Raw genomic sequence first — 15,605 nt, forward strand, 5'->3', positions numbered from 1 at the left:
CAGAAACTTGTCTCTCTCCTAATCCCACAGCAGCCGGCTGTGATTCACCTGGACGAGGAACTCGGCCTGTGCCCACACCCTCACTTGGACGTCCGTGTCGGCGTTCCAATACTTGACCCTTACCCCTACTCCTTATTATGGCGGATTACGAAAAGAGCAGGAGCCAAATAAATTACCTCACTGTACAGCATTGACAACTGGGCCTTAATTCACTGCACACAGAGACTTGTAGATAGCGGACTGTGACTAGGAAAAAAGTAACCCACTGACTTGCGCTGATACCTAGGGGTAATTAACTGCTCGCAGAGACTTGTAGATTATAGATGCTGTGTGGAGTGGAAGACGACTGTAAAGCCAGTGGATAGTCCTGGTAACTGCAGTGATCTCAACCGCACCAACGGAAATGGTATTGTGAGATGCTCTGTACAGCGGCTGGGCTGAAATTTTACAGTACTGTTTAGTGGTGAGACCGCTGTCTAATTCACTGCAGACAGAGAACGGTATGAATAAGTATGGAATTATTTGAGTACACTTTCACGCTGAGAGCGGTATTTTAATGCAAACTCCAGCCAGAAAAAAAAATAAAATAACGGAAGGCTGCAAACAGGCCAAGCTGCGTACAACTAAACTGCAAGCACTACAACTCCCAGCAGCCACCCAGTAAAATGCACACGGTCAGATGTAGCCCTAAGAAGGACCGTTGGGGTTCTTGTAGACAGGATCCTACACTTACACTTTCCCTATCTCAGCAGCACTTTCCGTATACTCTGTATAATAGACTGCAGATTGAGAACGCTATAGCTGTAATGGCCTGCACTGCCCGAGATGAAAAAAAAAAAAATTGTGCAAAACTGCTCCCAGCCAGCCACAAGAGTAATGCACACGGTCAGATGTGGCCCTAAGAATGACCGTTGGGGCTCTTGAGGACAGGATCCTACACTAACACTTTCCCTATAGCAGCACCAGCAGCACTTTCCCTAATCTCTCCCGGTGTGTTTCTGAGGCGAGCCGTGGGCGGGACCACTTTAAGTACACGGCGGTCACTTGATCTCGCCAGCCACTCACTGCATGGGGGTGGGATAGGGCTGGCACGTCACAGGAGGAAGTGGTAATGCCTTCCCCGCATGTCTATTGGCTAGAAAATGGCGCTAAACATGCGGGGAAGGAAATGGAATTGACTTGAGTACCGCGTGGTGCTCGTCTCGAGTAACGAGCATCTCGAGCACCATAATGCTCGAACGGGCATCAAGCTCGTACGAGTGTGCTCGCTCATCTCTATTTATTATGGATTAATTATATGCTTATTGCAGTTTATATATTTTTTATAAAAAGAAAGAGGAAGAGGAGAAGAAAAAAGGGAGAAAGAAAAAAGAAGGAGAAAGAAAAGGAATGAGAAGGGGAAGAAGGTAAGAGAAAGAGAAGAGAAGGGGAATTTTCTTTTTTTTTTAAGCGTAGGGTAATATTATTATGTGCCATAATAGTAAACTGATATGGTTTAGGATAAATTAGGGATAAATCGTTCTGGGGTCAACAATAGCTCACTAATAAAGTATATAAATATACAGGTTTCACTTACTATAAGTATCAATTTTTTAAGACATAGGATAACAAATTTGTCTCTGTTAAACTTTAGATATAGTAGGAATAAATGTGCAATCTATCTATGATTCGTTGGGAGCGATGGATCTACGTTGCACATATTTACTTCAAGTAACGAAGGGGTTAATCATCAGGTAGATTTTAATGATAATTGGTTTTAAGGAAGCAGATTGAATTGTGGGGATGAGGTGAGCAAGATCTCTACGGAGATTGAAACGCGTTCTCCATGAACATGTAGCAACTCTGATGTATTGAGCACTATTCTTCAATGAAGCAAGGGAATGTTTTTTTCACAAAAGTCCGAGCTCCCGCAACTCTTTTCTATATGTGAATAGAACAATCACTAGGATCGAGTGGTAGTGGACGTGAATTCATTCCTGCACAGCAAAAGAAAACAAGAAAAAAAAAAGAGCGAGCACAACTCAGCGTAAAGGAGGGAACTTTCTTATTTATTCACAGATATTATTTTTGGAAACCATATGGGATATGAGTTGTACTATAGTTCAGCATCACCCAGATGCTATATAACACAATGAGGGGTCACACAAGAGCAGCATGAGTTGGGCAAAGCTAAGGATGAGGAGCCATACAGGCATCCAGCAGGCATGTAGAACGAGGAGACAGGGAGAAGCGTGTGGGCTTGGTTATTGTGGTTAAGTTTGCCTTTAGGATGGCGGGTAGGCAGTTACTTTCCACAGTAGATGAAAGAATAAGTACAGCTAGGAGGAGTTCTGTGAAGTTTGGACCATCGCTAGGAAACTCTTACCTAGTGAGCATTTAATGGAAACATTATGTGAAAATGAGTCGGAAGTCAGTAAGCGGTGGTGAAGTGCTGGCAGAGAGACCATGAAAAGCATGCATAGTCCCAAATCATAACAGAAAACACGGAGAGCCAAGTAAAGAGACTCCAATGTACAGGGTTGGTAAGACTGCCATTTAGAGGTGCAGGAAGGAGGACATGAGGGCAGGGAATACAGTTTATTCCCACTCTCATTGGCAGAGCCTGAGTGGAGAATGTAGGGCATAACAGCCACACGGTGCCCTCTCAGCTATTGTCAACACTGTAATGGGTCCCCAGTCAGGGCACAGACATAGGGTTCGTGCAAAAAAGGCAATGCCAGCAGCCAGGTATGGGGTTCCCACATGTACCATTGCAAGGAGCAACCAGGGAGAAGAGGACCAGCCCAGATCTGGAAGAGGAGGATTAACCAAGCACTATCACAGCACCAGAACCGTGGCATGACTAGTAATTTACCAGATTTCCAACAGCAATAGGCACGTTGGGACTATCATCACTGTCCATGACTACAGAGAGAAGGACCAGACTGTTTCCAGCAGATGTGTACCCCACAAGTGCCATTTCAATGCCGGAAGTTGAATTAAAGTCATTGACTGTGCTTTCATGTACCCTTTGGCACCATGATGGGCCGATCAGAAATGTCACCAATGGGCGGTGCCAGGTTGCTGGATAGCATAGAGAGCTCCTCTCTTGTGCTGGATGCAACTAGCAGGCCAAAACTTTTCTTCTTACTCCAGCAAAACCATGACCCAACTCAGACACATCAGACAAGGAAATAATGAGTGCAACCTGGGGAGTTTCTGGCACAAACTAAGACTAAACTAACTAAAAATGCATCACAAAAAGGGGCAATTGCTCATTAAATAGTGTTACCCCCAAAAGGGACAGGGAACCATACTCCTGTTTGGTGGCTATACAGAAATTACACAATGGAGGAGGATGTACCAAATAGATTATTAGTTGGTCACCACAGAACTCCATCAGCACCAGTATTCTGCGGTGGCAATGAAGGTGCGGAACTAGCCAAAATTACTATTTACATGGGCAGGTGTACAGTTTGCCTCTTCCATATACAGTAATCCAATAAACAGGGAATCTGCACTACACGTTCACAACTCACACCCATCTGAATCACAAGGTCTCAATTTAATCCTTGCTACTTTTCAGCTGTTGAATTACCTTGATGGGGTGGGAATCTCATCAAGTTCCGTTTTTTTTTCTGGCTGCTTTGGGATGTGATGTATTGCTGAATATTGGACCATCTGGTTGGGGCTAAAGAAGGTCTTATTGTCCAGACCACTAATTTAGAAAAAAAGCCTCATCAGTTAGGAGTGTTAAACCATCTGCACTGCAGAGGTGAGCATGCCTTACAAGCATGTGTAGTAGAATTTTTAGTAGGAGTACACAGTATGCAGTACTTACCCCATCCTTTACACTTGGGATTCATCTGACATGGCCTAACAAGCTAGGAAAGTGACAGTGAGGTCCACAAGTTATAGGTTTCTACATCAGAGTTGTCTTTCTCTTCGGCTTGGTGCCAGCCAAGATGAAATAGTGCAGTCTTCCTATCATCTGGGTGGATATGCTTAGCCTGGGTCCTATGTTGAAACCTGTCTGGCATGGGTGGCGCTACCAGTAGAATACACTACCACTAGCATAGCTTAAAGCCTTCTCAGAGCACGTAGACTCCTCCACACAACAAGGGGGCATCCATGGAGGGAGTTTCTGCTTCTACTATTAAAAGAAATGCAGTCATTGCTAGACTTGTTGAACTTTGCTTGCAGAGTACTTCCAATGGGTAGAGGCTTCTCCAGGTGAGTGGAGCAAAGCACTGCAGGAGTCAGAAAACCATTCTCTAAAGCCAAAGAACCAAAGCTTTGATAGCAGACCTGTCAGTGCAGGAGGTCTCCCTCACAAAATTTTAATGTGATACTAGTATGATCAGAAGCTCTGAAATAAAACCGCAATGAGGTTTTTCCATGGATTCCTCTGGGGCAATTGTGTTTTGGCATGTGTTTGTAGGGTTGTTGGTGCATGGGACAGTGGCCAAAGCCCTGGGAATTCAATGACCTATGACACAACATGACACTATTAATACTATTTCCTATTGTAGTAGCAGGAGAGTTATAGACTTATAAAGAACCAGCACATAATTTTCTGTACCGATAACATGAATGCAGTTGATGTGGTAAATAACATCCTCAACGTCAGTCCCATTTATCAATATATTGAAGTATCTGGTAACTAAGTGCATATAGTTCAATATCCATTTCAATGTGAAGCATATTCTTGGGATGAACAACATTGTAGCTGATACACTATCCAGAGGAAAGCTAGAGGAATTTTAGCTAGTGCTAATTAGGTTGGTGAATATTGTTGTAAGCACTTTTGGCAGGCTGTTACCCCATTATAGGTGACCTTGTCAAGAATTCCCTAGTGAGCAGCACATGGGCAGCATACTGAAGAATTGAAGATGGATAAACTTACAGAAGCAAACAACTACATTCCCTATGGTTTTATTGCGATTAGGGCTAATGTCCAAGGCTGGATTTGCCCCGCAGCTATTAGGCTCTTTTGAACATAATAACTGAATGTTCACGCTGCGGAATTCCGCAGCGTAAAATAACCCGCAGAATGTCCTATTTGCCGCGGGAATACGTGCAGCCGGCTTCCATGGTAGTCAATGGAAGCTGGCCGTCACACCTTACTTCCGCTGTAGCACAGCAGAAGTATAGTGTGAATGCGCTACCCCGCCCACCACCGGCTGCATCATATGACACTGCTGGCGCGTCATGTGCTGTACTTTGCATGCGCACCGGCCAGTCATGCGGGACTCCCACAGTGGATCTTTGGGGGTCTTTGGGGGGGAGGGGGGGGGGCGCCGTGACGGTCTTTGCAGGGGTATTCCTCTTGCAGAGCCCGTCACGGCCATGGGCATGAGCCTTTAGATTGTAATCGCTTAAATAAAATCTTTATTATGTTTAAATAAAACTACCCAACAACAGACCTAAACAATCTCATACTATATATATACATATATATATATATATATATATATATATATATATATATATATATAAAATATATACACACACACACATATACACACATACACACACACACACACACACACACACATATACACTCATATCTAAGTTGTGGATTAGATTTGGTACATTACACAGGTGTGCCAATACTTTTGCACTTAGCATTGAATTTTCGAGTTGTGAACTCTTTTACTTTTCCTATGTAGGACCTAAAGAATGCTCTTGCCAAATTTCATGTTTATATGACATCGGGACGTTCATATACTTTCACCTTTATATACTGTATATTATATACACACACCCACAGGCTTTTTTTGCACCACACTTTGTGCACTTTGCCTCACCTTAGGAGGGCGATTTTGCTGTTTTTCGATTAGTTGGATTCTCACCACCACTGTAGGAGCTGGATACGCTGAGTGACTCATCGGGCCCTGTCAAAGTTCCCCATGTTAAAGTATAGCGGCACTTCAGGATTCAAGCGTTGCTAAGCAACGCTCATAGTCTCATAATATACAGTGGCAGTTCAGGCAAATGAAGCTCACAGGAGGGAGACGGCCACAGCAGAGAGATTCAAGCGACGCACATTGAGGGGGATTCAAGCAAGGCCATAGGAAGGGAATTCAAACAACGCCCACAGGAGGGAGAGTAAATAATCCCACAGTCTTTTTCTTGCACCACTCTTTGACCCCTTTATAAGACCTCTGGTGGCTAATTTTGATGTCAGGGGTTATGTTACATCCGCACCACCACCTTAAAATCCGAAAATTAGATTTTTATACAAGTCACTGGTAAAAGCAGGTCAAAGTTCCCAATGCTAAATCTAAGGGCACGCGGCTAAGTGTGGTTACGGAGTGTGATGTCATATGAGGAGAACAGCCGATAGCTCTGTTCTCCTCACCAAACAATTCATGTGGACCCGCGGATCGCTCACCTCCCGGAGCACAGCTGATTCACTGGAGAGATCAGCATGACCAGAAGAGATCTGGCGAAAGCGCTCCCCAAGCGCTAATAGAGTCCTTCCCTGCACAGGGTTTTGGCGCGCCTGCCTCCTCCTCTGCCGAAGGCACACAGAGTTGACAGCCTGGCAAACCCCCATCAGGTGAGAGCAGGGGATTTGTATGGAGAAAGCTGGCAGGGCTTTCAAGTTGGCATCCAGTCAGAGGAAAAATACAGTAAGTGAATCATCATGTGCACACACGCACTCAGTGCTACTACGCGCAGTCACACACACACACAGCACTGCTACATGCAGGTACACACACTCAGCACTGCAAAACGTAGGCACACACACTCAGCACTACCACATGCACGTACACTCAGCACTGCTACACAAATGCACCCAGCACTAGTACATGCAGGTACACACATTCAGCACTGCTATACGCAGGTACACACACTCAGCACTGCTACATGCAGGTTCACACATGCACTCAGCCCTGCTACATGCAAGTACACACACACACTCAATACTACTATACACAGGTACACAAACACTCAGCAATGCTACATGCAGGTACACATGTAGTGGCCCAGTACATCATCCTGGTCCCCTCCATAAATGTCATACATGTAATGTCTTATGTAGATGCACTGTGCAAAAATGTCTTGCCATTCTAGTATGTGTACTGCACAGCTGCAGCAAATGATGAGTTAATGTCTGCAAAAATAAGCTGACTGTTTGTAAATGTATCTATTATGTCTTGTCACGTGGTATAAGAGAGGCTATAAATGTGAGTCCTTGAGAGCGGGAAAAGATAGTTGGACCATCTTCTGGAGCTGAGAGAGAGAAAAGCACAGAGGCATATGGAGGCACCTTCAGCTCTCGTGTGTTGAAGTATGGAAGAAGAGGAGAGGTTTTCCCAGAGTACGTGGTTAAGGAATGACGATGGAGTGAGCCCCCAAAGAGAGAGAGAGAGAGAGCAGCAAGCGAGTGCAGCCTTTCAAGGCCTAGTGCAGAGGTGCTCACTTATTTGCTTCATGTCTGCGAGTCCTGAAGCCTTGAACTGCCCGGTGGAGGTACCAGGAGAGTCCTCTATAAGGCTGGGATGTTATATGAATGTGGCTGTGGACAAGAATCTTCCTAAGGTTCTGACCCCTCCTGTATGTAATACTGGGTTGTTTGGTTATGATACTTTCTAATTAAAGATCCGCTAGCAAATTTGGCCAGTATTTTCTCAGGATTTCCATAATTTTGTTGGTATTTTCAGCAAATGTACCAATGCTTCTAATGATCTTCTTACCATCTGCCTCATTTTTGACATAGAATACAGCTATAGTTTCAGAACCGTACATGGATCACTGAGCATTACAAAAACCATTAAAGCTTTAAAATCAAAATAATTTGTAGATAACATGGACAATGACAGTGTTAAATATCTTATTGTAAAGAGGAATCACCAATGCACCTAGCAACAAAAGGCTGACCTCAGTATGACAATATGCAATAGTGCTGCCATCTTGAGGTACTGAAATCACTGTGCTGTGCGGCTAAAAATTATTGTAGCTCTGGACTCCATCATACTATCATGTCATATGAACTGTTTAATTCATCTCAGTTAGTTCTACAAAAAAAGCAAATTGTGAACATTTGAGAAAATTCTGGGGCAAAGCAGTACAAAAAAAAATGTCTTCCTTTTGCAAAATGTGGCTAAGAAATGGCTTCAAAATTAGATGGAAAGCCAGAGCTTTAGCCACAGCCAGAACATAGGTGTCAGGCTGTGCTGCTGGGATCTGTTGTACTACTGGGTTCCAGGAGCACACCTTCACAGGTAGGGGTTAATTCAGCTGGTGGGGTGTGGTATTCCCCAGCAGCCAATCCTTTTTAGTCTGCAGCATATAAAAACCAGCATCTCTCAGTAGTTGAGGCTGGTCTTTGTACTCCTTGGATGGCATCTCTCTTGGACCCACTCAGAGCTGTGTTTCCATGTAGGTCTGTTGTGTCTCTCTGCTTTCTAATGACAGTTTGGACACCTATATGTATCATATGCAAACCCCCTCTTCCCTTCCCCTGACAGATGGGGCCTCCAAATGTTTTTTGTCTTGTTGTGTGTCAGATGGGTTAGGTCTGACTCAGTTTTCTATGTCAGCATGGTGGCTGACTGTCTATCCCCCTGGTATGAGGACCCTTTAGACTTGTTGTGGAGTTTCATCTGTGTGCCTTTGAGCTCTGGGTGGAGTCCATGTTGTATGCACTACCTGTTGTAGTGTGGTGTGAACAGTGACTAGTGTTGTATGTCTGCCCAAGTGGCCAGACATGTTGTGTGAGCAGTCCTGTTCTGTGTACAGTGTGTGTGTCTACAGTGTCATGTCAGTATGTCTCGTAGTGTCTTGTTAGAGTAGGGACTGCAAGACACGAGTAGCCTTGAAGTGGCTTGCAGCTTCAGTTCATTGGCCAATGCATGAGCTAATTCCTCGCTTTTTATATTCAGCTTTTCCATCTACTGTAGAGTGCGAGGTTTGTGTGGTGAGTTTGTGCATTCTGTCAGTTCCGCTTGGTTGTGAGTGTCCCCCCTGCAGAAAGAGCAGGGCCAAGGTTCCAGCGTGGGGCTGCCTCTATTGAGATGATTACCCTGCCTTTTTAGGTAGGGCCATGTTGTCCTTGCCAGCAGTATAGGGCCGGTTGTCCCTAAACCCGTGCTTTTGGGTCACGTTCGTGTGGACCCGGTGCTTAGTTGCCCACACGAACGTAACAATAGGCCAGCAAGCATTCCCTGGGTATTGTTTTGGGGCATAGTGCCACCCTCTGCCTATCTTTACATATAAAACTTTCAGAAAGAAGCTGGGGAGGTAAACAGAATATCTACAAACGTGACAGAAAAAGCACGAGGGACTCTGCCTAGTTAGGTCTGTGTTTTGATTTCTTTTCTTTGCCCTCTTTGAATGAATGTCATCGTTTTTCAAAGGGGGAGCATTTTGTTGCTTGCATTAAGCTGTCAAACACATGTTGGAAAAAAAAAAACAAAAAAAAAACCAATGTGGAATCTGACACTTTAAAGCCCGTGTGAATGAGGCCTTATACTGTATGTACGGAGGAGAAACCAGTACAGCAGCTGGCAGCAGGTACTCACCGCACCGAAACAATTATCTTCGGATTTTGTTACACATATTGGAACGGTCTTGATAGTGTTCAAATTGTTGCAACACCCGCTATGACACTGGTCACTAGAATAACAGAAATCTCCAAGGTTCTAAATGTAAATCAAAGGAAAGAAAAGTTTTATCAATTCATTTATAAGCTTTCACATTTATGTCACATAAAGAAGTGTGTTTTACAAACATTTTTAATGTACAATCATTTTTTATTAGCTTCAGAAATAGCGGAAGACAAAAATGCAATTATGAACAGAAACGCAATTGGCTCAATAACAAATTATGTTAGTCACGTGTTACGACGCAGTCTTCCAAAGCTAAAGTCTTTCCTTTTATACTTCTTAATTGTAGAACCTATAATTTGTTAGTAGGAAGGGTTGGGGAAGAGGGAAAGGAGGGTTGTGGGGAAGTGGGGTAAGGAGCGGAGGGAGGGGGGAGAGGGAGGTTTGGGGAAAGGATTTTGGGAGAACGATGGTGTTCACTTAAGCAAGAGGTAAGTGGAGATGTGACGTCTTTTCTTCTATGGAGTTCGTGGAGGGAGTTCCATTTGTTGATTGCTTAGAGGATTAAACTGATTTGGTTTTGGTTTGGGTCAAAGTGTCTCATCCAGGGATTCCAGTCTGTCTTGAAATTGTTGGTCCTATTTTGTCTTAGGGCGAAATTTTTTTCCATTTCTATGTGGTCTGATATTGTTTGAATGATGGTGTCTAGAGTAAGATCCGTGTTTGTTTTCCAACGCCTAGCTAGTAATTGCTTGATAGTCAAAAGACCATGTGAGATTAGTTTCCTGTATTTTTGTGGAATGCTGTCTATTCCTATAAGCAGTATGGCCAGTTCCGGTGAAGGGAATATTTTTAGTCCTGTCATGTTGTTTATGAGTGTGATGAAATCTTTCCATACATGGTTGATTATAGGACAGCTCCAGAAAATATGTATCAAAGATTCTTTCTGACCACAACCTCTCCAACATCTGTCCGAGACTTCTGGAAAGAAATCTGCAAGCCTGACCGGCGATCTGTACCATCGTGTAAGTGTTTTGATATGAACTTCTAGGAGCGAAGCACAAAGAGTTGCGTTGTTTGCTGATTTATGTGCTGCTGTCCAGAAGTGGCTTGTGAAGGTTTTGCCCAAATCTTTCTCCCAGTTTAGAAGGTGAGTTCTTTTCCTTTGATCCCCATTGGTAGGTTTCTCTCCACACATTATCTCATATATCTCCCTCAATGGGAGTTTATTAGAGTTTGGTTTGAATACGAAGTTGTATATGAAGGTTGGTAATGAGATAGAGTTTGGTCCGATGTTTGGCCAATAGCTCTTGATTTGGGAATAAAGAAGGAAATCTCCTTCATGTAGGTTGAACTCCTTTTGGAGCTGGAGGAAAGGTTTTATTTTTGAGTTTATCGCTAAGTCCGAGATAAGCTTGATTCCTTTCATTTTCCATCTTTTAATGTTGATTTCTTTTATCCAAAATTCGATAATGTCTACTGGGATGGGGATCTCCAATCTGGGTTTAAAGTAAATTGTGTTGTTGAGTAGGTCTATCCAAGTCTCCACAGTATTGTTGACAATCGGGTTTAGCGTAGGAATTGTTTTCGGATTGGATGCTGTAGCTATAAGTAGGTTTCCTAGAGTTTTATTCTCCAGAGTTTCTTGTTCAATCGTTGGCCAACTGATTTTCCCCTGAGGGGTCCCCCATGGTTTTAAGTGTGATATAGTTATTGCCTTGTGATAGGCTGTCAAGTTAGGGACTCCCAGGCCCCCTCTGTTCCTGGGACTGTAGAGAATTGAAGCGGCCACTCTTGGTTTTTTGTTCTTCCAAATGAAGGACATTAATTGTTTTTGTAGTTTTTTGATCAGGTTGTTGTTGCATTTTAGGGCTATTGTCCTGAATATATATAATATTTTTGGAAGGACCATCATTTTATAAATGACGATCCTTCCGAGCCAGGAAAGTTCAGTTTTTTCTAAATTAGATAAATCTTTTTGTATGTTATCTACAAGTATGGATATGTTTTGTTCCATTATTCTCTCTATTGGTAGGGATTAGAGATGAGCGAACGTGTTCGGCTCCGCCCCTTTTCGCCCGGACACCGAACTTCGCGAGGAATTCCGTGTTCGGGCGAAAAAAGTTCGGGGGTCGCCGTGGCAGCGCGGGGGGTTGCGGCGGGGAGTGGGGGGGAGAGGGAGAGAGAGAGGGCTCCCCCCTGTTCCCCGCTGCTGCCGCCCGCGCCGCCGCGCCTCCCTCCGCCCCCCGGCGCCCCCCGAATACTTACGCGCGAACACGGAAGTCCTCGGAAAAGCCGGTGTTCGGGTGCGTAAGTGTTCGTTAAGAACACGTTCGCTCATCTCTAGTAGGGATATTTTAGTTCCCAAGTACTGGATGCCCGATGGCTCCCATTCGTACGGAAATTTTTTTTTCAGGATGTCTTGAATATCTTTTTTGAGATTTATTGGTAAGATATTGGATTTAGATGGGTTAACTTTATAGTATGACACTGAACCAAATAGGTTTAGGAGGTTTGTGGATGCTCTAAGCGATTCTAGGGGGGCGGAGAGTGCTAGGACTATATCATCCGCAAATAAGCCTATTTTGTGTTGCCTTTTTTGCTATAGGAATACCTTTGATGTTCAGTTGCATTCGGAACGCTTCTGCGAGAGGTTCTATGGTTAGTATGAATATTGTGGGTGACAGGGGGCAGCCCTGTCTAGTACCGTTTGTTATTTCAAAGGGTCTAGACATTATGCCATTAATTAATACTTGTGCTGAGGGTTCTCCGTATAGGGCTTGTATGGCTCTTAGAATGTTGTCTTTGAATCCCATCTTTTCAAGGACAGAAAAGGCAAATCCCCAATGTATCCTGTCGAATGCCTTTTCTGCGTCCAGAGTTAGGAGCAGAGAAGGCATTCCGGATCTCTCCGCCTCATGCAAAATGTCGAGGAGGCGTCTGGTAGCATCCAAAACCTGTCTACCTTTCACAAAACCGACCTGGTCACTATGTACCAGGTCTGGGACAATTTCTATTAGTCTAAGGGAGATAATTTTAGCATATATCTTTGTGTCGTTATTGAGCAAAGAGATTGGCCTAAAGTTTGCTGGGTTTGTTGTGTCCTTTCCTGGTTTCGGTATGGTCACTATATTGGCACGAAGCATTTCAGGTGGTAGTGATCCGTTGGTAATTGCTTTGTTGAAGAGGTTTTGCATGTGAGTATTCAGGAGGTCTTTATATAACTTAAAATATTCGTAAGAAAACCCATCGGGGCCGGGGGCTTTATCGTTTTTTGCTTTCTCTATTACTTTATTTATTTCCTGAATTGTTATGGGTGAGTTTAGTTTTTCTAAGTTAGAGTTTGAAAGCTGTGGGAGGTCAATTGAGGAGAGGAACTTGTTTATGTCTTGTTTCGATGGTTGGTGGGTTTCTGGGTTTTCTCTAAGATTATACAACTTGCGATAGAATTTTCTAAATTCCTCCGCAATGTCCGTGGGGTTTGAAATCTTAGTTTTGTTAGTTGGGTCAAGTACGAATGGGATATTTGTTTTGACTCTTTTTTGTTTTACTTTATTAGCCATCCATTTGGTGTTTTTGTTATGGTCTGTATAGTATGAAGTTTTTAGGGCTTTTAGTTGTTTTTCATGCTCGTCTATTAAGATGTTGCGGACATTTAGTCTGGCTATTCTGAGTTCGTTTGAAAGGCTTGGGGAGGGATTTGTTTGAAGGGATTGCTCTAGGGCCGATAGTACTTTTAAGTTGTCTTGGAGTAGTTGGAGTTTCTCTCTTTTATAGATGGCTCCTTGTTTAATCATTGCGCCTCTGATTACAGATTTGTGGGCGTTCCATAGTGTAAAACGGCAGGTCTCTGGTGTGTCATTCAGTTGGAAGTATTCCGTAATTGCTTCTTTTATTTCTTTCTGGTATTTTGGCAACTTCATTAAGAAAGTATTATTTCTCCATCCATTGTGCGAGGGGATTTGTGTTCCTGATTTTATTTTTAGTGAGATCGGGGCGTGGTCTGACCAGGAGGTCACACCTATTTTAGCTTCTGAAATTCTGTTGAGGGTATGGAAGTCCACTAGAAACAGATCTATTCTTGAAAACGATTTGTGCCTGAATGAATAAAAGGTGTATTCCTTGGAGTTGGCATTAAAAACTCTGAAGGGGTCAAAGAGTTGGGAATCTTGTATCCAAGGGAATAGTGTGAAACCTCTGCTTCTATTAGTGTTGGTTGAGTCTAGATCTTCATCTACTATCGCGTTAAAGTCACCGCATATCACTATTGCGCCCCTCTGGATTCTCTTTATTTTCTTTGTTACTTTTTTCAAGAATCTTATTTGTCTCGAATTTGGTGTGTATAAGTTGACTAGTGTTGTTAGCAGTCCGTTTATTTTACAGATTAGGATCAGGTATCTACCCTCTTCATCCCCGATTTCTTCCATCAGGTGGAAATCTACTGAGTTGTGTATTGCTATCAATACTCCAGATTTTTTGGGGGGAGCATTTGCTGTGTATATTTTAGAGTACCTCGGGTGTGTTAGTCTGGGAGGGTTAAGACGGTCCAGGTGAGTTTCCTGCGCGCAGAAAATGTCAGCCTTAGATGATATCGCCTCTTTCCATAATGCCGATCTTTTATAGGGGGAGTTGAGTCCTTTGACGTTTAAGGATATTATGTTAATGTCCATGGATATAAGTGAATTTTATGCAGGAAGTTGGGTTGTGGTATGTTTTATTCCTCTTAGGTGACGGGAACCGTTTGTTTTGTTTTTTTCCTCTTTGTCTGACACTTTTGTTTTGTTGGTTGTCATTTTTGTGTGAACGTCCTCTCAGGATTGTTGGTAAATTGTGGGTGGAAAAGGGGGGTTGGTGTCATAGTTTCTTTCTTGTGATTTAATGATATTTCAACTTGGTGCACTATGTGCAATCAACTTTGTTAACTAAAGTAGGACCTTTTCAAACTTCAAATTTGGGTCTGCGATAAGGTCTTAACTGGGGATTGGTATACAGCCTACAATTGACTGATTGCTCTGAATTGCGAGGAACGCCTTGTAGTTGTAAGTCACCGAACTGGTTCAGTGGTCGGGTGTTCTGCTGCTTCCGTGTTTGCTAGATTGTTTGTGGGACCAATCTTTAAGGATTGGGTTTGGTCTTTGTGGGTCGGGAGCAGGGATGTTCCACCTTTTTAGGAGGTTTAATCCTTCTTCTTGATTAAGGATAGTGGTTGTGACGCCATCTCTGTTTACATACAATTTGGTCGGGAAGCCCCATCTGTATGCGATTTTATTGCTTCTTAAAGCCGATGTTATTTGAACAAATTTTTTCCTTGCGGACATAGTGGCTTGAGAAAAGTCGGCAAATAATTTGATGTTCCTGTATGGGGGAGGGAGATCTCGAATGTTTCTGGCAGCGTACATTATTTTTTCTTTTATATGAAAGAAATGCACTCTCGTGATGACGTCTCGAGGCGCATTGTCTGGGACCCCTTTAGGCTTTGGGAGTCTGTGTGTTCTATCCAAAAGCCTTTCTTCTTTTTTGGAGTCTGGTAGGAGAATTTTGATCAGGTCCTGGATATATGTATTTAGGTCCTCTGGTTTGACTGTTTCCGCAATGCCTCTGAATTTAATATTATTGCGGCGGTTGCGGTCTTCTATGTCCGCCATTTTGTTTTTTAGATATTGGACCTCCTCTTCTAATCTATAGTGAGCGTCTATCAGCTCATTGTGTGAATTAGTTATTTCGCCCGTTTTATTTTCAAGGTGGTTCACCCTGTCTCCCAGCTCATCTATATTCTTATTAAGCTTGGCATTTAGCTTAGACAGGTCTTTTTTGATAGATCCTTTTAATGCAAGCACCATGTCACGGATGAAGCATTCTGATGCTGCTTGGTTAGAACATTCTATGCTGAGGATGGGATCGTCTAATTCCTCCTCCTCTGAGCCTGTTATCCCTGCTATGTCAGCATTTTGTGAATGGGGATCTTTTCTTGGGCGCCTCTTATCAGGGCTTTCTCTAGGGGAAGTTATAATCCTTTTTTCTGCTCCTATTGTAAAGTGCATGTGAGGAGAGACTGTCAGATCTCCTCCA

The 15,605-nt window shown here is 43.3% G+C and overlaps 1 protein-coding gene across 1 annotated transcript in view; it reads right to left on the reverse strand.

Annotated features, from left to right (window-relative positions):
- LOC136614420 (keratin-associated protein 9-1-like) overlaps nt 1-15,605 on the reverse strand; it is a 167,147-nt gene that overhangs the window by 21,046 nt on the left and 130,496 nt on the right. Inside the window, exon 4 of the mRNA XM_066594111.1 lies at nt 9,513-9,632. Within this exon, the coding sequence (XP_066450208.1) occupies nt 9,513-9,632 (120 nt within the window). The remainder of the gene's footprint in view (nt 1-9,512; nt 9,633-15,605) is intronic.

This window comes from Eleutherodactylus coqui, chromosome 1 (assembly GCF_035609145.1).
Source record: "Eleutherodactylus coqui strain aEleCoq1 chromosome 1, aEleCoq1.hap1, whole genome shotgun sequence".
NCBI lineage: Eukaryota > Metazoa > Chordata > Amphibia > Anura > Eleutherodactylidae > Eleutherodactylus > Eleutherodactylus coqui.